This window comes from Phycodurus eques, chromosome 14, assembly GCF_024500275.1.
Source record: "Phycodurus eques isolate BA_2022a chromosome 14, UOR_Pequ_1.1, whole genome shotgun sequence".
NCBI lineage: Eukaryota > Metazoa > Chordata > Actinopteri > Syngnathiformes > Syngnathidae > Phycodurus > Phycodurus eques.
In genome coordinates, this window is record NC_084538.1 from 12,758,260 (window position 1) to 12,782,899 (window position 24,640).

The 24,640-nt window shown below is 39.9% G+C and overlaps 2 protein-coding genes across 3 annotated transcripts; one reads left to right on the forward strand and one right to left on the reverse strand.

The window, feature by feature from the left end:
- Positions 1-1,178: 1,178 nt before the first annotated feature.
- On the reverse strand, positions 1,179-14,010 carry msh4 (mutS homolog 4). Of its 2 annotated transcripts, none has more exons than XM_061696421.1 (20): positions 13,751-14,010; positions 10,771-10,932; positions 10,532-10,698; positions 10,339-10,449; positions 10,137-10,252; positions 9,878-10,051; positions 9,615-9,784; positions 9,462-9,529; positions 8,809-8,883; positions 8,657-8,721; positions 8,416-8,585; positions 6,675-6,811; positions 6,370-6,473; positions 4,262-4,386; positions 2,618-2,818; positions 2,429-2,547; positions 2,225-2,353; positions 1,930-2,104; positions 1,765-1,853; positions 1,179-1,599 (listed from the first exon to the last, which is right to left on the reverse strand). In XM_061696421.1, the coding sequence occupies exons 1-20, from the start codon at positions 13,935-13,937 to the stop codon at positions 1,411-1,413; spliced, it is 2,733 nt and encodes a 910-aa protein (XP_061552405.1). In that variant the 5' UTR covers positions 13,938-14,010; the 3' UTR covers positions 1,179-1,410. The 2 variants fall into 2 exon arrangements, with proteins under 2 accessions (XP_061552405.1, XP_061552404.1); XM_061696420.1 differs by having other exon boundaries at positions 9,615-9,787.
- Positions 14,011-14,303: 293 nt separating this feature from the next.
- vcpkmt (valosin containing protein lysine (K) methyltransferase) lies at positions 14,304-23,938 on the forward strand. The gene is made up of 5 exons (XM_061697231.1): positions 14,304-14,606; positions 18,154-18,267; positions 18,396-18,468; positions 18,573-18,692; positions 18,949-23,938. Exons 1-5 carry the CDS (start codon positions 14,350-14,352, stop codon positions 19,060-19,062), a joined length of 678 nt encoding a protein of 225 aa, XP_061553215.1. The 5' UTR covers positions 14,304-14,349; the 3' UTR covers positions 19,063-23,938.
- Positions 23,939-24,640: the final 702 nt, after the last annotated feature.

Consider the following 24,640-nt stretch of genomic DNA (forward strand, 5'->3'; position numbering starts at 1 on the left):
AGTTTCTCATTTCAGATAATTGAGGCTATCTTCAACTGAATTGTAGATATTTATCATTCCAGCTTGAGAGAGCTACACATTGATTCTGACTATTACAGTACAAAATATCTTAAGGGTTAGGTCAGGTTTAGGGCTCGCTGTTAAATATCAAAAGGCTTTGAGAGACACAAGACACAATTGGCAAGGTACTGTTGATCAATTGTTAGCTGCCGTCTTGGTCTCGTGCTGTCAAAATATAGACAGCATGATGATGATGACTTTTTAAAGTTCTAAATGAACCAGGAAATTTGTCGATTCCTGGATCAAACATCTATTGTGAATTTTGTTATTCGGCTCGTTAGAGAACAGCGAGTATTGAAACAACAGTTGGATATGTGCATGCAAAAGTTTAGATGAGGTTAAATCAAGTACACCTGTAAAATGTATAGTACATTTTAGGTTAATCATGACATTTTACCTGAAAACTGAATATTAACTTTTCATTAGTATTGTATTTGCAAAGAAGGAACCAATTTAATTCACTTAATTTATTTAGAAATTGCAACTTAATTTAAGGCTTATGCTGACATAATCTAGTATACACTTTATATACTGTATGAACTAATGGCAAAATGTTCAAAACGTTCCGCTGTATTGTTGTTTTGGCCATTGAACCTTCCCTGACTACTTCAGAGGTTTTTGCAGTTATTAAGTGTCATAATTTTTATGTGGCTTATTTTCACTGTTTTATTTTTCAAGATTTGTGAGCCATTACTTTGGTTTTGTTTTACTTGACTTTCGATGTATTTTGTGCAATGCCAAAGGTGAGCGTGAGCCTATGGACGAATACAAAGTCATTCACTTAAAAGCATTTCTAAGCTTCAATCAGATTGCATTGTTGTCATCCCTATTGCTCGCAGCCCTGGCCTAGGTAGCCTATTTGCATGCTATTTTGGGACTGCTATGGTATGCTATGGTTTATGAAAAATAATAGCAATATACATTACATAGCAACTTTCAAGGGAACCGAAGACAAGTACCACAATTTATTGAGGTGATAATAAATAATTACAAATAAAATGTGTATAAAATGATATTGCAACAAAATACTGTAAATATGTAATAAATATATAAATAAAATGGAAATAAATCACAATACTTAGACTCAATTATTTTCATTTTTCTTGTTTTTGTGGGTAACAATATTTCTAAATTAATTTCTATATTTTTAATTTGTTGTCAATGCTCTGTAAATTAGCAGATGATTAACTTTCTCACTGCATTGGATTTCAAATGTATTTCAAATGCATTTAAGGCTAATAATAGTCAAAGAAATGCAATTGTCCAAATAAACTGTACACACCAGACTTAAACTTTCTCACTTGATGTACGTCTGGGACAGTCATTCCTCTTTAAGATTTGATTCCTCTCTCAGGTATCCGTGGATGCTGGCAGCCCTGTAGCCTCTAGATCTGCCTCATACTGCGTTCTTAGGCCCTTCAGATACATGCGTAGGCTCTCCGGGTCAAGTCTGGAGTTTCTGGCAGTCTGCTGGAGGCGGGTGGCCAAGCGGTATAACCCACGCTGCCTCTCTGTTTCTGGATCACTTTTACGCTTGGCCTTGGGATCAATGTCCAAAACACATTTTACTTGTTCAGCAACATTTGAGAGGAATTTGTGACCGTTATCTCAACACCAGAGCATATTGCATGGTTTACTTCTTGCTTTCATTGTTGGACATACTGTAGTAAAATGCACTTAAAAGGACAACTGAATGAATCCTACCAAAAGATGCCTGCTGACTTTGGAGGCAATTGTCTTTGCTTCCTGGATTATGCTTGAAGGAAGTGAGGTCATTTCAGCTGCTCTGAGGCCTAAGAGAGCAATAGTACGCTTTGTTACTGCCCTTCTGACATATATTTCATTAGAGTGATTTGACAGACTGTTTACCATAGTGTCTTTCTTCAGTAAATCCTTGACTCAGTAAATGAGTGTACACTATGTTCTCAGTGCCAGTGTCACGAGTGCGTGTGTGCTGAACTTGCATGTGCTGGTTGTCCACACTGGGATACAGAGATTCTAGTTGGCACAGCTCAAGGTAGTGTGTGGCAAACAGGGTGAAGGCCTAAGAACATGACAAACAACACACCTAACAGATTTTTATTCATGTTAAGCAAGTAAATGTGTATAATATAGACTGGAGGAGACTTAGCTGCTGGAACAAAGAAGGGTCAGTGTGCTTTACCTTGAGGCTGAGGAGAAACTCACAAACTGAGTGACATATCCCAATGCCTTCCTCAGCACTGGTACCACGTCCCAGCTCATCTATGATGATGAGGGACTGCTCGCTGACATTGTGAATGATGTATGACACCTTAAGGAGAGATAAACTTGTCTGAATGATCAAGCTGTGGTTTCTTTTACACAAAATTGGTAGAATGTATATTACCTCCTTCATTTCCACCATAAATGTGGAAGAGTTAGTTTCAAAGTCATCATCAATGCCAATTCTGGTGAAAATCTGATCTGCGATACGGAAAGAAGCATACTCAGCAGGGATGAAAGAACCTATAAAAAAGTGAAATCACTCAAACCCCAAATCAAATCATTTGTTGCTTTAAATATAGTTAATACTGACCTATTTGAGCCATGATCTGACACAGTGCCACCTGTTTAAGATATGTGGATTTCCCGCTCATGTTGGGTCCTGTGATGCTGACAAAATTGCTGCCCTCGGAGACGTAACAGTTGTTGGATACAAATTGCTGTCCGGGCATTCGCTCCAGGATGGGGTGACGACCCTGTTTGATGGCTAGTGTGTCTGTGAACTCTGGTCGCACTTGCAGACAAAATCAAGACTATCATTAGACTTTTCCATCCATCCATCCATTTTCAACACCGCTTATCCTGGTTGGGGTCGCGGGACGCTGGAGCCTATCCCAGCTGACTTCGGGCGAAAGGCAGACTACACCCTGAACTGGTCGCCAGTCAGTCGCAGGGCACATATAGACACGGACAACCATTCGCACTCACATTCACACCGTCACTGAGTGGGAACTGAACCCACGCTGCCTGCACCAAAGTCAGGCGAGTGTACCACTACACCATCAGTGACTAGGGACTTTTCCATAAGAGTATTGTTTAATCAGTTCATAGTTAGCCAAGACATACATGTTATGGTAACGTTTTGAAATTTTAAATAATAAATTGATGACATGGATTAATTTCACTTACACACAAACTGTACAATCACAATCATAGACAGTTATTAATTTGTTACAAACTTAGACCTGATTCTCATATTGATTGGGCTGGATTTATGACCCATACTGCAAATAGGCACAAGGGGGCATTTGAGACCAGTTCGCTACTTCGCTTCCCTCTTGGGGAGCTGTAAAGGCCAGTCAGCCAAATTTTACATATTGATGTGTTTTATACTGTTTTATTAATGTATCTCATATATACAGTGGAATGTGAATGCCCCAAAAGTTGTGCAATTCAGGGTTCAACACAATCTTTTAGGGAAAATACCATCCAGGTTGCACAAATGTTTGTGGGTCAAAATATTGCTCTAGACTTCAGCTGATTTTATGAGAATTCAGTTCAGAGTGAGGGCAGACTAGACCGGTAATAATAATAAGCATTATCATTTTAACATTTTTATATTAAACTGTTGCATTCTTTTTACACTAGCATGATAGTTAAAGGTTAAACAGTGCCCATGCATGAATTTGACTTACAATCTCGTCATATCAGTTCCAAAGGGTAAGTATTTTCTTTATTTTAGTTGTATTAATCTTTGGTTAACTTATTTGTACACATGTACCAAAATTCCAACAACAATGCCTCTACAGTTCCGAAAGATTTATAATGCAAGCAGTATGATTCTGGTACAGATTCATTCAACTGTGAGTGTCACATACATATAAAACTTTTTCAACATAGTTGAGCAGTGGAAACAGAGAGCTTTCCCCAGTAGGGCTGATCGGTCTTGGTAACCACTGCATGGTTATGGGCAAGGTAATCTGAGCACAAGTTGCCAAGAGAAGAAGCGGGCAGTCAGTTAGCACGTCTGTAGACAGATACTTATAGACCGCAGAAGGCCCGAACTCCTCACTTTCAGGACTGACTGGGTTGCCCTCGACCCACACAAAAAGGACAGAGGTCAGTAGAACTGCCAGCTCATTGACATTGACTGGCCGGTACTTTATGTGTCAACTGTTACGCGACTGGAAATCAGATGTAATCAAGTGTGACAGTTTGACAAGACACTCACACTCACCATAGTTAGAGAGGGTGCATGCGTTTGCCAGCGACAGCAGCATATCCAGCATCGATACAGCATCCGACAGTTTGTAGAGGCAATGGACGTGTTCATGGATAGTCCTGAGAAGTTGACATACCACCCTTGGAAGGAGATAAGTTCAGTGTTAAGAGGGTACTGTACATTGTTGAAGGAAAACATTAGTAAAAGCACTGTCTCGTGCAGTGATTTTTCAGAGCACCACCTTGAAGGCAGCGAAAAACCTTCAGTTTTACTTTACATGCGAGGGCCTGATACTCTAAGTTAGACACCAGAGATACAGTTGTGTTGACACACACTGTTAGAATTTGCGAAATATTGGCAATATTTCGGCTAAATATAACTGATGACTGACCATTTCATTATTTTCTGTAGTACCATATTTTGTTTAATGATTGTGCACCAAATATATTTTGAGTCCCATTAAAAATAATATAAATGTGTTTTGCCTGATCACACGTTTTCTTTAGAAAATGGTACACATCTTACAAATTCTGCCAGGGTATGTAAACTTAGAGCACAAGTGTATGAGCTAGAAAGCTATGGATAAGCTCTGAAAAAGAAACAATGAAAACAAAATTGATGCCAACCCTTCCCAAAAGAGTAAATTCTTGCGCTAGTAAGTAAGGGGGAAATGAGGCAAAGACGAGAGCTCCTTGTGTGGAGTGCGGGATAACACTATTCAGCGAAGCACTGAAACCTTCAAAACATTCAAAGCATTAAGAATCTTTGTATTGTTGGTTCTGCCTACTATTGTGGATTTGAGCCGTGAGCTGATTGCCGCAAATAAACTGGTGGCCATCCCACTCTCAAACAACATGATGAATCACCGTATCAGACATGGCCTCAAACATTCAGCTTCATTAAAATGGCAATATAAAAAGGGAGTTGTAGCTTGTCAACTGTTGTGACTTCTACTGTTTATTTGTCAAAGATAAAAGGAGAGACTTCTGGTTCTTCCATGAAAAAAAACCCAATTTATTTTCATTTGATAATTATGCATCTTGTTTTTCATTTGCACTTTAGCTATTTAATTTGAAACTTTTATTACAAATTTATTTTATCACCACATTATTAATCAAATTTCCAAATTTTGTCCCCTTTTTTGCTGTAGAAAAATCACTATTTTTTTGTTAATATGCCTGAACTGAGTCCTTAAATTGTTTCTTTAGCTGCTTGATTTGTTTCATGATTTGACATTTGGTGTTGTGTTGTTGTATGTGCAGGTTTACATACACACTATAAATAAAAGTGATAATCAAATTGTATGTTTCTGATTTTGATAAACTGCAGCTGGATTTTATTGAGTTAGCGAATACAAATAAAGCCAAAAAATGAGGTAAATTTTATTAAACCAATACAGTGTTGATATGTTTACTGGAATATTTGACCCCCCTCCCCAGGATCAAAAAGATTGCGAACCCCTGCTCAAATGGACATCCAGCTATCCAGTTTCCATACTGCTTATCCTCACTTGGTTATCCCAGCTATCTTTGGGCGAGAGGCATGGTACACCCTGAACTGGTCACCACCCAATCGCAGTGCACATATAAACAAACAACCATCCACACTCACATTCACACCTACGGGCAATTTAGAGTCTTCAATTAACCTAACATGCATGTTTTTGGAATGTGGGAGGAAACCAGACTACCCTGAGACAACCCACATGGGCACAGGGAGAAAATGCAAACTCCACACGGGGAACGCCGGATTTGAACCCGGGTCTTCAGAACTGTGAGGCAGATGTGCTAACCAGTCGTCCACTGTGCTGCCCTCAAGTGGACAATAAAAAAGTAGGTAGGGTAGTAAAATAAAAAAATGAATTGTATTAGAGGTTTTATTAAGCTGTGCATTTTTTCAATACTCTAATTCCAATTAAATTGAATGTCATATTGTGAGCAACTGACTTAGAATTCATTCATTCATTTTGTACATCTTAACCGTAAGGGTGAACTTGGAGGACACATTCATTTGAAAAGGACACAAAGAGAACAAAACCCTCAATTTGAACATTATGTAAATAACCACATGCATTAAATATAACCGTGTGCTTGTTCCGAGCTTGAGTGTGATGAGCTCCTCACACATAGGACATATGAACGATCTCCCTCAGGGCTTCATCACAGCGGTCATTCATCTTCATCAGATCTGCGGTGGTGAAGGCATAGTTGTCCTTGTGTTTTGTGACCTGAGGGGACAGATGTCAAATGCCAACGATTATGCTCGTACAATAAATCACATTTTATATACATACATTTCTTAAAAGAAGCTATTGAACAAACAACTGTGAAAGCATGAGAAACTGCCATGTTTTTTTTTAACCAAGAACTTTTTTTTACTTCAGTAAGGATAAAAATATAGTTTTCATTGTCATTCCCACTGAGGATACCTTGATGAACTCTGAAGGAAGTTTCCCCTCAGGCAAGAACATTCCTTCCAGCTTCATCTGGATAAAGAAACCTCGAGCAGTGCTGAAGCTTGTGCGCATGGGAAATCCATAGTTCTCGGCCATCTGGTTTACTAGTCCTGAGAAACACAACTGCTATACTTATGAACACTTCCAAAAGCATCCATGAAAGTATAAACATTTGCTGCTGGGGAAATCTGTGACAAAATAGCTGCAATGCAGTATTTTGATAGTTAAAGCATCCATATCCAAATGTTTTTCTGGAGCAAAAGAAACAAATACCGTAGTTGTAAAAGTTTATGTAAGCACAAAACAATTATAAACTAACCTGATAACACTGACATAAAAACCCTGACCATTATTTTCTATGGTAAATTAAAATTGTGGGCATCAAGGTGAACTCGAGGTGTGCATGTCTGCATCACAGTTCTGAAGTTCACTGTTTGAATTTCAGCTCTGGCTTTGATGTGTGAAGTTGGTTCTCCCTGTGGTTGCATGGGCTCTGGCTTCCTCTCACATTACAAAAACATTGTTGGGTTCCTTTAAGACTCTCATGTATAAATAGTCCATAAGTGTGAAACTGAATTGTTTGTCTATATGCCACTGAATGACCAGTCCAGGGAGTTCCCTGCCTCTTTCCCACAGTCAGCTGGGATAGGCTCCAGCTCACCTGTGCCCTGAATGAGATTGAGAATGGATGGATGAAATCTAAATTGCTTTCTCACATGCAATAGGGATCCAATCTCAATTCAATTTGGTTGGCACTCTGTCTTCTTGCCCAGCAGCACATTTTATTGAAATTATGAAAAATGTAGATACAAAAGCCTTTTCTTACCCTGTCCAAATTCTTAGTTAAAGTTTATTTTTATCATTACTTTTGGCTTTTAGCTTGAAATTACATAAGACAATGGCAAAAGACTCAAATATGTCATCTCGCAGTTTATAACATTCTGAAATTGATTTAAACACCTTTTATCATCTGACAATTTTTTCAGTTGGACATGCAATATTGTGCACCATTATACAAGCTGCTGCATTATAAATCTACATAAAAACCATTAGATATGTCTGTACTGAGAAAGAGAACGTATGGTTTTGACATGGAACACATTTTCCAAGGTTATGAATAATTCTGGGTCTAACTGTTTGTTTTTAGGTTTTCACCCATTACCTAAAACATTCATTATTAATTATGCCTCGTGTGAATTATCACCAGATTTTAAACTAACGTCTTAGGAGTGAAGAATATGCACCCCTTATATGTACATCCATCCATCCATCCATTTTCTGAGCCGCTTCTCCTCACTCGGGTCGCGAACGTCCTGGAGCCTATCCCAGCTATCATCGGGCAGGAGGCGGGGTACACCCTGAACTGGTTGCCAGCCAATCGCAGGGCACATATAAAAAACAACCATTTGCAGTCACACTCACACCTACGGGCAATTTACAGTTGTCAATTAACCTACCATGCATGTTTTTGGGATGTGGGAGGAAACCGGAGTTCCCGGAGAAAACCCACGCAGGCACGGGGAGAACATGCAAACTCCACATAGGCGGGGCCGGGGATTGAACCCCAGTCCTCAGAACTGTGAGGCAGACGCTCTAACCAGTCTCACCGTGCTGCCCTTATATGTATAGTATATATTTTTTAAAATCCAGGTTGATACATCAAAAAACTCAAGACGAGAAGTTGAGAACAAATACATTGACGTACAGTATGCACCTGCAATGTCATCCACTATCTCAGTATAAGCTCGTCGGGCAATATCCAGGAACTCATTAATGTTGGGTCGCACAGCATAGCACTTCTGTGTGCGCATGTTCAGGCTCCCCTTCAGGTAGGTGGTGTCATCATTAATCACGGTAAGGATCTGCTTCAAGAGCACATCAAATCTGAAGGTGTACACAAACCTGTATGAGTAAAAATACAAAAACAGACGACAACTGCCACAAGACTTAGCTACCTGTTATCCTCTAGTGAAGTGCTGTATGCTTTAAGAAGAGCTGTGTTGCAGTTCTTCAACACCACCTGTTTATACAATTATCTTTTTGAAAATGATTGAAAACCTAACTTTGGAGCTATTAACTCATGTACAGTATATCAGCAGGCACCAACCCTCAACTGTGGCACCAGATCCAAAGTGTGTTTCAGCTGAATGATGTGCATAATCTTTGCTTCAGCAACCTGAACCTATAAAAATGGTATAAAAGAACTGATTACTATACATGGGCTTTTACACATTTACAGATGAAATTCCTTGTGAGGATAAGCAGTACAGAAAATGGATGGCTGGATAATAGAAAGGGCAAGGAACCATATTTGGTATTATAGTACTGTATATTTAGAATTAACCATATTTCACTCAAAGAATGGTAATGGTAATAATGAAAAGGTTGCGATTTAAAATAATATCTCAATCGCAATGTAGGGGCGTCGCACAAGGTGCCATTCTGTCCAGGACTGCCACTGAGTCAGTGTTACCAATTTAGCAAATTTTACAACCTCCGTAGCAGCTATTTTTAAAAACTGCAACAAGCAACAAATCTACATTTTTTGTGGTGTAATTTAAGAATTCTCCAGAGCAGGAAATGTTCATGTGTCCAGATTGCAAATGAATGGCGCTTGCACAAAGCCACCGCCGCGTAATGTAAACATATTCTTTATGGTATGTTTCATGCACTCAGTTAATTATTTCAGCACACCAAACGATGATAAATAAGATACAATTAAAATAAGTGCATAATAACTAATAAAAGTGCTTCACTTACTGTCTCTTGTTTTGGAACCTGGACCAGAACAGAAAGCAGCTGGTCAATGTCAAGGAAATGACCTATCGCTTAAGGAAAGAAAGGGCCAAATGTTTAAATCATTTTGTCAGATTGTATAAGAATCAAGTTTGATTAAAATACTTTCTTTGTTACCATTCTTCAATCCAAAGAAGAGCTCCTGATTCTGCAGCATCTCGTGTATCGTGTCCAAGCGTATATTGATAGTATGCACATCCACCAGAGGCTCCAGAATATTGGAGCGTAACCTTCTGGCGCCACCAGGAGTTTTCGTGTGGTTAAGGACGCCTAAAAGGGTATGGTCGCTGCTGTGTGTACACACAGTAAATATATACATGGGACAATACAAGCACTACACATCTGAATTGACATTTCGTTATCACTTGCTCTTATTGTACCTGTGGTCTCTGTTGTTGACCACCAACTCCATGTTACTGGCAGATGATGAGTCGATCATAGCTGTCTGTTCGCTTCCTTTAAAGCTCACTTTAAGCGACTTGGCAGCATACACAGAGTTCTGAATGAACTCCAAGTATTTCAGCAAAGCCGCTGCAGCTGCTAGGCAATAATATCTGCACAAATAGGGACAGTTGGTAATAAAATGGTTGTCACAGTTTATTTCTATTTCTTTGGACATTCTTGTACTCAATGGCATACTTAGCCTGTACTTCCATCAGGACAGTGCTAAATTCTGGAGCACAGAGCTGCTGGATGTACTCTAGTCCTTTCTTCTCATTAAAATATTTCCTTTGAATTGCAGTGAAAGCAACACCCTGACACACAAAATGAAAATACTTGCAACAAATAGTACAATATTGACAGTTTTTATGCTACATACAGTATATTCTTGCATTGGCACCTGGAGGTTCTCTGCGATGAGGGTAAAGAGCTTTGTCCCTTTTCCCTTATCACAAGCAGTGTCTGGCATCAGTATTTCCATCGGCAACAAGATATGGACCTTGGTTATAACCTTAAGAAGTGTACAGGTTGGCATCCTTCTACTACAAAGACAACAGTTACAAAAATAACAGCTTTGGCAGTTCTTAGGTTACCTTAGCATATGTTCCAGTGTCTGCAAACTGAGAGAGTACGAGCTCTGGAAATTTCAAGTTAACACTGGCCATTCCAATCTCTCCCCTGGCCAAACCACGGCCTTCAACCAGGGCTACAACTACAGATGCACCAGAAGCAGTGGTAGAAGAGGAGCAACTTGTAGCTGCTACAAAAGACAAATTAACTGAGAAAATGTGACTCAACCTCTAACTCGAAGTACTGCTTTGGGCCACAGTACCAGTGTGATCAGTCAACGGTGTCCATGCAGTGTGTGTGGCCCTTGCAGAACCCGGGATCTTCCTCAGGCTTCTTGGTGTTCCTCGACGGTAAGAGCTGTCTGAGTTGCAGGCAAGGCGGGGTGGATTGGTCCTTCCTAACTGAAGGCTATGGGGGAATTGACCTATGTCAGCAACAGGAAGGTGTATTTTAATTAATCTTAAACACTGCTCTGCCATAGATTACACAACACAAAGACATCTATTTTGTATGGCGCTTATTCCCATTAGGGTCACAGGTGAGCTGGAGCCTGTAGCAGCTAACTTTGGGTGAGAGGCAGTATATTTCCTGGACCGGACGCCAGCCAAACTCAAGACATATACTGTATAGGGTGCAAAAGTAGGTATACAGTTGTAAGCGTTATAACTCTATGACCCTCCTTTGGCAGCAATAACCTCAACAAAATGTTTTCTTTTGTTGCAGATCAGACATGCACAATGATCAGAATAAATTTTAGAAAACTGTTGCAGTTCAGTAACATTCCTGGGATGTCTGGTGTGAATAGGTCACTTGACAACATGCCACAGCATTTCAATCAGGTGAATGTTTATGTTATTTTCAATGAAAACATGACAACAGATACAGTGGGTACGGAAAGTATTCAGACCCCCTTAAAATTTCCACTCTTTGTTATAATTGCAGCCATTCGCTAAAATCATTTGAGTTCATTTTTTTCCCTCAATGTACACACAGCATCCCATATTGACAGAAAAAAACGGAATTGTTGAAAGTTTTGCAGATTTATTATAAAAGAAAAACTGAAATACACACAGCCATACGTATTCAGACACTTTGCTGTGACACTGATATATTTAACTCGGGTGCTGTCCATTTCTTCTGATCATCCTTGGGATGGTTCTACACCTTCATTGGAGTCCAGCTGTGTTTGATTAGGAAAGCCACACACTTGTCTATATAAGACCTTACAGCTCACAGTGCACGTCAGAGCAAATGAGAATCATGAGGTCAAAGGAACTGCCTAAAGAGCTCAGAGACAGAATTGCGGCAAGACACAGATCTGGCCAAGGTTACAAAAAAGATTCTGCTGCACTTAAGGCTCCTAAAAGCACAGTGGCCTCCATAATCCTTAAATGGAAGACCTTTGGGACGAACAGAACCCTTCATAGAGTTGGCCGTCCAGCCAAACTGAGCAATTGGGGGAGAAGAGCCTTGGTGAGAGAGGTAAAGAAGAACCCAAAGATCACTGTGGCTGAGCTCCAGAGATACAGTCGGGAGATGGCAGAAAGTTATAGAAAGTCAACCATCACTACAGCCCTCCACCAGTCGGGGCTTTATGCAGAGTGGCCCGACAGAAGCCTCTCCTCAGTGCAAGACACATGAAAGCCCGCTTGGAGTTTGTTAAAAAAAAAAACACCTGAAGGACTCCAAGATGGCGAGAAATAAGAGTCTCTGGTCTGATGAGACCAAGATAGACCTTTTTGACCTTAATTCTAAGCAGTTTGTGTGGAGAAAACCAGGCACTGCTTATCACCTGTCCAATTCAGTCCCAACAGTGAAGCATGGTGATGGCAGCATCATGCTGTGGGGTGTTTTTCAGCTGCAGGGACATGACGACTGGTTGCAATCGAAGGAAAGATGAATGTGGCCAAGTACAGGGATATCCTGGACGAAAAACTTCTCCAGAGTGCTCAGGACCTCAGACTGGGCCAAAGGTTCATCTTCCAACAAGACAATGACCCGAAGCACACAGCTAAAATAACGAAGGAGTGGCTTCAGAACAACTCCGTGACTGTTCTTGAATGGCCCCGGCAGAGCCCTGACTTAAACACAATTGAGCATCTCTGGAGAGACCTGAAAATGTCTGTCCACCAACGTTCACCATCCAACCTGACAGAACTGGAGAGGACCTGCAAGGAGGCAGAGGATCCCCAAATCCAGGTGTGAAAAACGTGTTGCATCATTACCAAAAATGGCTGTATTAGCTCAAAAGTGTGCTTCTACTAAATACTGAGCAAAGGGTCTGAATACTTATGGCTGTGTGATATTTAAGGTTTTCATTTTTAATATATCTGCAAAAATTTCAACAATTCTGTTTTTTTCTGTCAATACGGGGTGCTGTGTCTACATTAATGAGGGAAAAAATGAACTTAAATTATTTTAGCAAATGGCTGCATAACAAAGTGAAAGATTTAAGGGTGTCTGAATACTTTCCGTACCCACTGTAACCGTTTGTGTGGTATTCGTTCAAGAAGACGGTTTATTTTGTAATTTAGATGATCAGCCTACATTTGATGAACAATTTATGCAGAAAATTAAGTACCTCCAAAGGGTTCGAATACATTTTCCTCCAACTGTACCTTCTTTATTACCCCATAAAACGAATCACTCCATAGATGGATAGGTCGAGGAGGGCCAGTTGAACAGCCACCACGATCACCAGAGCTTACCTGAATGGATTACTTATTATGGGGTATTTTAAAAGATAAAGTCTATTCGGGAAAACAACATACTGTTGATGGTGTGTAAATTCATAAAAGATAAATTGATAACAATAAAGACCTTTGCGTCAAAGTTTGCTTGAGTGTCGAAAGTAGACCACAAAAATGGGTAAATCCTAAAAGTCCAACAATCTGAGCACAGAGTGGGTACTTGGTAAATTGTACATTCATATAATTTTCATTGAATACAAGTATTGTTTCTCATCATAAAAACTACACCTTCTTTTGCACCCTGTATAGACAAGTATTTACACTCATGTTCACACCCATTTGGAGTCTTTAATGAACCCAATTTGCATGTTTTAGAAACGTGGGAGAAAGCCAGAGTCCCCGGAAAACATGCAAACACCACAGAGTAAGGATGCAGACCAGATTCGCACCCAAAACCGTGAGGCAGACTAACAATGTAATGAGTGTGCCTTTACACAGTACCAAACATTTGGTGCGAGATTGATCTGAAAAAAAGTATCCCAACAGAGTTACCTGTGGCTGTGTGAGGAAGTGATGGACCAGTGCTAGAGCGAGTACTCTCTTCATCCAAATTTTGAAAGGAGGGATTATAAGAAGTGTTTCCATTTACTAGACTTCTTTCAGGTGGAGACACATCAGAGGTATGTCCACTTTCTAAAGTATCACTAGTCACAATCTCTTCTGTGCTGCTACGAAACATTGCAAAACGTCATAAAATCCACAGTATACAACGTCTGTTTCCCAATACATTGATACAGCTTCAGTATTAAATTCAATAAAAAGCTAATATGCCCAAAAAAGAGACCGTGAAAAACAAAACTGCTTTTAGCTTAGACGCTAACCCAAAAAAGTCACTTGGACACATCTGGCGCGAGAGCCCTCTCGCCGCTCGTCATCGCCACCATCTGCGCATGCTCGCTTCACGTTACGTTACAATTATTATTGCTGACACGTTTTCAGTTTTTATGGAGCTATTTACTACCACCTGCCTAAAAACAGTATACACCACCGCATACCGTAATCATATAAAGGCAAGAAAAATATTATTTTATTTTTGTATTTTTTTTATATGTCAACAGGTGAACTTCCGTTTCCTTCACGACTCAGCCAACATGGCGACGCAGGGAGAGCAAAACAACTACTTTGTAAGAGAAATTGAGAAAAACGACGGTTCTGTCTTGACAGTGAGTCAATGTTACATGGGGGACGTGGGCTGCGTGGTGTGGGATGCAGCCATCGTTCTTGCAAAATATTTAGAGACAAAAGAATTTTACGATCCGTCCTTGGGAGTGAATTTATGGGCTGGCCGAAGAGTGGTGGAGTTAGGAGCTGGAACCGGGGTCGTTGGTTTGATGGCAGCAACACTGGGGTGAGTTCAATAAATTTATTAATGCGGGTCCTTGACAGTCCAGTATTACATTTCGATATACAAAAAGAGTACAGAATATAGTGGTGAGTAGTCTACATGGATAAAAACAAAGATAGGAAAGAAGGAGGCTCTACATTATTTCCGAATAAATTGCAGTGCTTACAATTTGGTCTTTTGGTCCGAACATCCTTGGGGTTCAAAGGTATGGCAACAGTCATGTTTTAAACAACAAGATTTAGGCGTTGACTTGCCAACGTTACACGGTGAAGATGAAATTTTGGCGAAATTAAGAGAAGGTTAATAACATACATAAACAAACATTATTTTGTCAAATTTAGAAAATCCTAAAAGTACATACCTAAAACTTATTTTCGTTGAGGGTTAAAATTTTTAATTGACAAAATTATTTACATCAGTCCAAAAAATGCTTGTGTAAGTAGAACCAGAACAAATTAGATATTGTTCCCTCTGCATTAGCACAGAAAGAGCACATTGAGTCAATGTTAATCTTGTATTTTTGCAGCTTGGTCTTTACAGGGTAGCACCGATGAAATATCTCACTTTGTTTGTAATTAAATATTTTTGGGGAAAAACCAAGTTTTTTTTCAGCCTATATATTAATATTTTATTCCAGGAGAAAACTCCTGCAGGTTTGGAAACAATATCCCTTTGAATAATTTTCCCTCAATCAATATTGGAGGCTTGATCACTTAATAGTGACATAAATTACTAGCTGCATGCTTTCACAGCACTGGATACACGTTTTGTTTGGTACATTCAATTACAGATACACACCCAGCTCTTCTCACAAACATATACAGTCTCCTCCAAAAGTATTGGAACAGCAAGGTCAATTGCTTTGTTTTTGTTGTATACTGTAGAAATTTGGTTTTCAGATCAAAAGATGAATATGAGACAAAAGTTCAGAATTCTAGCTTTTATTTCATTGTATTTACATCTGGATGTGTTAAACAACTCAGGACAGAGCACTTTTCAATAGACTTTACACCGATTTTATCGGCCTGATCGTTATCGGCTGATAATTAGCATTTTAGGCTGATCGGCTTTGTCATAATTTGCCGATCCGAACAATGATGTCATTGATCGGCTCCGCAAAAGTCATTTACTCTGAGTCGCCATCGTGCACAGTATATTTGAATCCAAAAGCTAATTTATTTTTAGCCTTGTCGCGTGTCTTTGACACTAATACTGTAAATATCTGACGGCCAATAAAGTTATTTTAAAAAAAACATGTCGGCGGTGTGGGACAGACAACACGTAATGCGCGGATCAGATGCCAAGACAAATTTGGTCTTTAACGATTGCACTATGTCAAACTACTGCAATAAAATCTTGTATTCCTATACCACCACATCCCGTTTTTTACGATCACTGGGCTTTATCTTGTCAACTCAAATGCGACCGGATACACTCGTTACCGTGGATCGGGCCGACTGTATTATAAGAACAGAATGGGGAATAACGCGTGTTGGTGGTCACTGGTGCTCAGGACGTTTGTTTAAGTCTTGCTTGAGGTATGTTCACGTACTTTTAATACGATACCACTCGCAAGCAGGCAACAAGAACGTTATGTAGCCTAGCAAGCTACTGCTAGCACTAACGGTTGTACCGGCGTTCTGTTTTGGTGTGGGTGAAGTAATTTAATTACAATAAAGTAATTTATTACAATAAGTTAGCCCCCATTATTTCTGTCATGTTGTACTGTTGGTTTGACCTGACTGATTAGAATACGTGACCTGACTAGAGCAGGGATTTCCAACCTTTATGGAGCCAAGGAACACATTTTACAATTGAAAAATCTCACGGCACACCAACAAACAAAAATGTCACAAAAAGTGTATACATTAATTATTGTATGTACTTCTTGCCATCTAATGGAAGACCATTCATTTGTTGTCTGTCACTGTGCCTCACTGGCATAAATAGATGAATAAAGATACATTTATTATAAATATAATTTTTTGGGCAATTAAGTACACAAGTATATACAGTAAATGAACAAGTCATTTAAATAGACACATTCCTCCATCTTGTGATCGGATCGGTGATCGGTTATCGTTTTTTTTAACTCAATGATCGGTCCCAAAAATCCTGATCGTTTACAGCCTAATATTGATCTTTTCATCTGAAACCCAAATGTCTTCAGTATACAACTAAAACAAAGGAATTGACCTTAACGTTCCAATACTTTTGGAGGGGACAGTAGTTGTATTATATGCACACATATACATATATTACACTTAGGCTACGTTCAGAAATTCTCTCCAAGCGCACTCTGTGCACTCCAAAATATTCGGAAACTCAGAGCGTTGATGGAGTGTGCCATTCGGTTATTCAGAGCGCCACACTCTGGGAATGCTGGAATGCACTCCTACCGCTCTGACTGAGGATACAGAGCGACCTGAGCGTCAGGCAGAACAGGATGGGATAACTGACACATTCAATATGGCGGATGCACTGACTTATCCCTGACAATGTCCAACACGCTCTTTCGTAAATTCATAGCGTCGGACTGAATTTCAAAACGTACCCACACACCGAGATGAAGCTAGGATTGGTCCGCGACTGCTTGACGTCACGACAGAAAGCAGTCTCTCCACTGTAAAAGACTACAACTGAAGACTTCCGGGGTCTGATCCGCGCGGAGCTGATAGAGCTGCGCATAGAAGACCTCAGCGCTGAACCTTCACCAACCTTATAGTTTGACTCTGTATTTCAAATAAATTGTTAAACTTTTCATCCAGTCTGATCATTGAAAAATTAAGTTGCCTAGCGGCCACCAGGCTAAGGGGTTTTTATTTATAACCAATACATAAACTACTGGGATTAAAGTTTGCAATGTTACTGTTTTGGCCTTTAGGAGCTCAAATTAGTAGCCTTTTAGAACCTTCTGGTATTGCATCCAATACAATAGAGAATTCACAAGGCGTAACAGGTATAACATTAACTGTTCAAAATTCTTCATGTGTAAATAATTGACCATCTTCAGTCAATAACTGACTGTCTAAAATGATATTTTTGTCAATTAATCTCCCGATATATAATGATTCATTCTTATATCTATATCTTATATCATCTCAAGTTTACGAAGGGCGTAAGTCATCACGCAGTACAAGCAGCACGCTCAGTTCCCGCCGTACTTATTGTTTTTCATTTGACTCTGGAGTTTGTATTTTCTTCTCATGCTTGCGTGTGTGCCCTGCAATTTACTGGTGACCAGTCCAAGGCGTACCCTGCCTCTCACCCAGAGTTAGTTGAGATGGCCTCCAGCACACCCATGACTTTAATGAGGACACCACGATAGAAAATGGATCGATGGATGATTTATATTTATGGCCTATATATTTTCATACAAATATTTACTGTTTATATACAAATTCAGGTTATGTTGCCTGATGAACAGAACTCTCTTGTAAACTGAATACCCCCTGTACTCATATCAAGAAGTATGTAAACCTGATGTTTCTATTTTAGCTTACCCAGTTAATGTCTGTTAATTCCTGTTTCATTATATTCATTTTCATAGCGCTTATGTTAGTGTGACAGACTTGGAGGATCTACAGACCCTACTGAAAGTGAACATTCAAGACAACCAGACTCTCATCACTAGTGGATCCATAACTGCCAAGGTACTGGAATGGTTTGTACTCTTTTATATTTTTTTAACATGCTTGCATTTTGATGTTTGTCTCTAGGTAGTGTATAAATTACATTGTATATGTAACACACATTTATACATTGCTACTTTTCTGTGTTCTTTTTGTTCAGGGGCAAAGATGTATCTGGTTTCCTTCCACCTCCAAACTATGTCCTTATGGCAGATTGTATTTATTATGAGCAGGTATTGTTATGGATTTCAATCTAAATGGATGTTTTGCATGTTTTCATGTCCACTAGCGGCAATGTAATACATTTATCCTAAAATGCTCATTTATTTCTGCACAGTCGATTACTCCACTGGTGGAGACCTTGAAGCTTCTCAGTGGACCAGAGACTTGCATTATTTGTTGCTACGAGCAACGCACCGAGGGCATCAACCCAAAAGTGGAGGAGCAGTATTTTGAGGTAAGATTCATGTCTTTTTGTTGTAAATATAAATGCATGAATATATACAGTCCCCTCCAAAAGTATTGGAACGGCAAGGTCAATTCCTGTGTTTTTGTTGTATATATATTTGGCGTCAAACAAAAGGTGCTCTGTCCTGAGTTGTTTAACACATCTAGATGTAAATACCATAAAATAAAAACTGGAATTTCTAACGTTTGTCTCATATTCATCTTGCCACTCAATGTGTCCTGTCCTTTATTATTTTATCCTTTAGTTGCTGCACCAAAGCTTCAACTGTGAAGAAATTCCATTGAGCAAACAAGACGGAGAGTTTAGTAGTCCAGACATCCGCATCCTGCATGTGAGGAAAAAAAGTCTGAGATTGTAAGATGACATTTGTGTAAACCGAAGATGTTTCACTGTCGGAGTACACCATGTACTGGTTGCCATTCCATCTCAGCGCACACGGGAGACAGACAACTGTTCACACTCACATTCAGTTCAGTGCAGACAGCTCGACAAGTCTTCAATGACCGTAACATGCATTTTTTTGGCACGTGGGAGGAAGCCAGAATACTCAAAGAAAATCCACATAAGCAAGGGGGGGACCTTGCTAACTCCACACAGGAAGGCGAGAGCCGAGATTCAATCCCGAAACTCAGAACTGTAAAGGAGGGATGCTAAGCACTATATCAGTGTGCTGCCCTAAATAGCAAATTATTCACACAAAAAAACCAACTATTTTGGGATCCTGTGTTTATGTGACATTTAACTTGCAGTTAATTTAACAATTATCTTTTAACGGTATACCATGAATCCATGTGTGAAGCATTGCTGAGTTGTAACACTAGGGGGCAATAGTTGCCATCAAAAAAGGTGTTGAATCTGCAAAAGCTGCAATTTCATTACGAATCGGAGGTTGGTGGTCATTTTTTCCCCTTTATTTCATTTTAATCAGTAACATGATTGCTATTTCACCGTCAAGCACAGGCTACAGTCACAGAAGTCCTCAACCGTTTTCCTGACTAAAATATGTACTCAATATTGTCTATTTATATAAGCTTCAAGTCTGTGCTAATGCCAACTCTCATGCCACTCACGCTTCTGCCATTCTTTTTTTCTCCATGCAAGGGGAATTCCATCTGACCGTCCCAGATGAGGCGCAAGATTATGGCTGTTTTACAAGCATAAACTGTGAGGTACCCCCCACTCTCCCACAGGTATGCGGGGGCCTCTTTGTAGTCTTTCAGCCTCTTCACTTGTTACATTCCTGAACTCTAGTGCAACAGCCAAGGCAGCCTCCAATGGTCAAATAAAACGATTAATGCTGACATTGGGCTACCAATGTAGTCCCTTAAAATAATGTAAGATATACCATGACGGAACAAATAGCAATCACGTGATGGAAAACTTTAGAGTAAAGTCTAGAGAAGTAGATCCGTTTAGAGTGGCTTTGGAGAGAAGCCTCAGTTCAGAGACCTATCAGGACTTGGGGAGCGGTGGGTTGAAGGTTTGATGATATAAAACCAAATAAAAATTGGAAGTCTGCTTCTTAAGCACTGTCGGCGCAACATACTGAGCTGCACTGCAGTTCCTACATCACTGCAACCTACAATTCCAGGACATACATTAATACACCTGATAGTGTCAATAAAAAGTTAGCATTATTATCTTAGTAAAGGCAGACAATTTTGACACAGCTCTTGTACTGAATTTCATTATAGATGGTTTAAGTAGTCATGATGTTATCAACCGTTTGACTCTGCACTAATGGTCGGATGATTCAGTTTTCCCGTGGCACTGACTGTGATATGTTCAGCTAATTAATCTAACTCACAGGTATAGTAATAAGTCGAAGAGCATTATGTTGGACCCAGGGGGGATCATTTGGAGATTAGAGGGGAGCGCCACTATTAAGTGTAGCATTCCTGCTGCATGCCGACCGACAGCTCTCTCTCTCACTCTCTCTCTCTCTCCCCCTCTCTGTGTTATTATTTTGAATCAAGAATTTTTCTGGCGTCCTATCGCCTTCATAAATTTTCCATAAATAATTCCAAAAGTGTTGTGACAGTCTTTGTTAATTAGATGAGCACTGCTAGGGAATGCAGTAAATGGGACGGCTTACTATGAAGCGATGACGTTTTGTCTTCTATGCTCAGACTACAACTGTAAACATTGTTGAACATGTGTAACTTATACATGCATCCTGGAGGCACAACGTCAGCAATTTCTGATCACAGATGGTGCTATTAGTGGAAAGTTAGACAATTTAACAGACTAATGTGGCATTTAACACCCTAGTCATTTATAAATAACCAAACAGCCTAAGCATAGGGTGTGCACACTCATTTATTATAGAATTGAGTTTTCTTTGATGCAGGATATCTTTTTATCACAGTATGTGCCGGTTGTTTGGATTTCAATCCCCAGCCCATTTAAACAGTTTGAGTTCCATATACCATTTATTCAATGCATACACCTTCCTTTACTTCTTTTACATTGAGAAATAAGAAAACAGATTCTTGTGGGAGTGTGAGGGACAGTACTCAGCAACACGACTGCTGCATCACGGTCAAGTGACACAGATGAGACTTTGTATCATCAATTTATCATCATCATCATCATCATGCCACCTGGCGCTAAGAGATGCAGTGTTCCCCAAATGAAGACTCATTCTCTCACTATAAAGGTGTGCCTTCAAAATAGACCGCTAACTGGGACAGTTAAAGATAGAAAAGGCTGTGTAAATGTGGTACTGCACCCTCATGGATCATCCGTCTCTCAAAGATGACTCAACTCAAATGAATGCTTCAAAGGCACGGTCAGAGCATCACTGGAACTCATTTAATTAGTGCTCTCTCAGCTCAGCTGCACTACATTGTGGGAAGTGTTGGCCATTTAGGGCTAGCAGTAATCACAGTGAATGTAAACATGACTGTACCAGAAAAGGCTAAAGAACTGCACAGTGATTTGCTAGCGACCCAACTGTTATTTCATCACCATAAATTGTTATTTTTAGATTGGACAGTATTTATTTTTTTAACCAGAACAATCACAATAAGGTAAATATAATGTTGTTCGGGCGGCACGGTGTACGACTGCTCAGCACATCTGCCTCACAGTTCTGAGGACCCGGGTTCAAATCCGGCCTCGCTTGTGTCGAGTTTGCATGTTCTCCCCATTTCTGCGTGGGTTTTCTCCGGGTACTCCGGTTTCCTCCCACGTCCCAAAAACATGCCAGGTAGGTTAATTGAAGACTCTAAAATTGGCCGTAGGTATGAATGTGAGTGTGAATGGTTCCCTGAGATTGGCTGGTGACCGATTCAGGGTGTACCCGCCTCCTGCCTGAAGATAGCTTGGCTCCAGCAGCCCGCGACCCTAGTGAGGATAAGCGGTAAAAGAAAATGTGTGTTCATATATATGGATAATATTGTTTTGTACTGCAGTCGTTACTGAAAAAGGTTGATACCATTCGTAGTTTTGATAGTTTTCCTCTCGCCTTCTTCTCTTTTCCACTTCACTGGGTAGCTCCACTTCATTTTTCTAAAACTTCACCAACGAATTTGTTTCCTGAATCAAGTCTGCGCATGTGCAATCCATTGCAGGAGGAGGGATTGGGTAGCAGTCAAAACAATTATGATAGATTAAGTATTTTAATGATTTATGCATCTGAATTAAGACTAAAATGCTATTAATAGCTTTAAATAGAAGAAAACAATCAGTTTTGTGTGACGGGGCAGCCCCAGGTATTTGCCTGTGCTGGACGAATCGTGAATCTGCCCCTGGTTAAGCATTCTTTGGTCCCTTTAAAGGCTCTATATAAATTGAAAATGTAGTATTATTGTTGTTATTATTATTATTAAATATAGTGGAATGATTAAATCATAGTCATGCCAGCAATCTGAGCAAGTGTTCTTCCATTTTTTTGTATAGAAACATGATAATTCGAGCCAGCAAGCTCCTCTCTAATTACATACCAACTTGTCAAACATACATAATGTAGTTAGTGTTGGCCAGCTTTAGGAAAATCATTTTTATTTTTTTTTCCATTCCGTGTGAGTGATTGGGTGGATCCAGCCAACGCTAGTTTGAAATTTAAATCTGAGTCATGAAGCGCTTTAGGAGGTTATGTAAAGCCAAAAAGAAACACTCCAAGCAGATGCCATTTGTACTTTGTCCTGTGTGTGTAACCTCTCGGTCAAATACACTGAACAAACTAAAGATTCACTTCTTTTTAGGGATTGCTGCTCTTTGAGCCAACTGAATTGACTTTATTGTGGCGTAGCTTCTCTTTCAAAGACTGATCATGCTCGGCTGTAACGTCCTTGAATGTGTGTGCGTGTGTGTGTGTTACAGCTGAGTAAACAACGCTCAGGGACCAACTAGTTAAACTACATGGGCAAATGTAAGGTTTTCACATGAATAGAATCCGTGATGCTTAAGGATGGAATGTGACTGCTTTTTAAAGAAAAGACTATGATTATAGACCTGGAACAACTGTATAATTACTTAAATTACTTACTCTTAAATCATGTAATTAATGTTTGTGTAAGCATTCTATCTATCATTACAAGCCAAATTGGTTATGTCTAACAGGCATCCAACAAGATATGATCATTTTATGCTCTGGTGAACCTGTAATATAAGATAGCAAATAAACTTTAGTTATAAATATGAAAGGAATGCGAGTTGGTCCATTGCCCAAAGAGCACCCTTTCACAATGGTTAAAAAGTAAAACAAGCCTATGCTCAACTTGCACGTTCAGCGAATACAGAGAAAAAAAAAATGGAATATGTCTATTCTAACTAACATTTAACAACGAACCACAACATGGCTGGCACCTGAAATAACTTTCAGCTGCTTCCGGAGCTGCTAACTTTGCTAACAACCAAAGAGAAGCTTTTACCGTCCTTGAGGATAAGCATCACCTCTGTAAACTGTAGGAGGGTGGGTGTTCCCTGCTGACATTTTGGAGCTAAATGGACCACTGTAATAATAGACTTTGCCTCTGCGTTAGTGCATTATAAATCCTACAGTTATACATTAAGCCAGAAATAAATGTACACAAGCTTCAGAGTTGGCGGCACGGTGGTCGACTGGTTAGAGTGTCTGCCTCACAGTTCTGAGGACCGGGATTCAATCAGTTTGCATGTTCTACCCGTGCCTGCGTGGGTTTTCTCTGGGCACTCCGGTTTCCTCCCACATTTCCCAAAAACATGCATGGTAGGTTGAGTGAAGACTTTAAATTGCCCGTAAGTATGAATATGAGTGTGAATGGTTGTTTGTTTCTATGTGCCCTGAGATTGGCTGGCAACCAGTTCAGGGTGTAACCCGCCTCCTGCCCGATGATAGCTGGGATAGGCTCCAGCACTCCCGCAACCTTTGTGAGGATAAGCGGCTCAGAAAATGGATGGATGGATGGAAGCTTCAGAGTTCAAATGAATGTGCAGATGGAGAATTAGAGGAAGTGGCAACACTGCCTTCACCAAGAGGGGCAAAGCCCTACAATTCACAGAAGCTTTCTTTTTAACAATAATTATGCAATGCAAAGTTATATGATGAATCAGGTTGTATACTTTACAGTGCTGTAGTTGGAAGAAAACTGGAAGAAGAAAAAAGGATGGGACAGTATAGAGAGCACTGTATTTTTCCTGATATGCAGTTCACCTAAGTGATTGACGCTCCAACTTTTGAGACCACAATTTACCCAAATTCCATGTAATAATAGTAAGGTTTTCTGAAATTTTTTTATTCCATAATTGCAGAACTTTTCTCAGGAGAGGGCACCAGGAGGGAGTGGAACTCTCAGCAGCTCTTCCTCTTAGCTTTGAGGAACCAAGTGGAAACTTGTGGTCTAGTCTTGCATTTTGGTGGCACTGAAAGCACCACCAACAGATGTCCCATCACGCCATCGTCATAGCAACTGAACAATATACATGCCTTCTGGACAACCCAAAACAAAACT

Bases quoted from the DNA above. Each gene is read 5' to 3' on its own strand.
- msh4 (XM_061696420.1), bottom strand. From the start codon at position 13,937: ATGTTTCGTAGCAGCACAGAAGAGATTGTGACTAGTGATACTTTAGAA. The intron at 2,819-4,261 runs GTGAGTGTGAGT...TTTGTCTGCAAG, and splicing joins ATGCACCCTCTCTAACTATG to TGCGACCAGAGTTCACAGAC. The intron at 2,548-2,617 runs GTCAGTATTAAC...ACTTTTTTATAG, and splicing joins TCAGATCATGGCTCAAATAG to GTTCTTTCATCCCTGCTGAG.
- vcpkmt (XM_061697231.1), top strand. From the start codon at position 14,350: ATGGCGACGCAGGGAGAGCAAAACAACTACTTTGTAAGAGAAATTGAG. The intron at 14,607-18,153 runs GTGAGTTCAATA...TCATTTTCATAG, and splicing joins TTGATGGCAGCAACACTGGG to CGCTTATGTTAGTGTGACAG. The intron at 18,693-18,948 runs GTAAGATTCATG...TTTATCCTTTAG, and splicing joins TGGAGGAGCAGTATTTTGAG to TTGCTGCACCAAAGCTTCAA.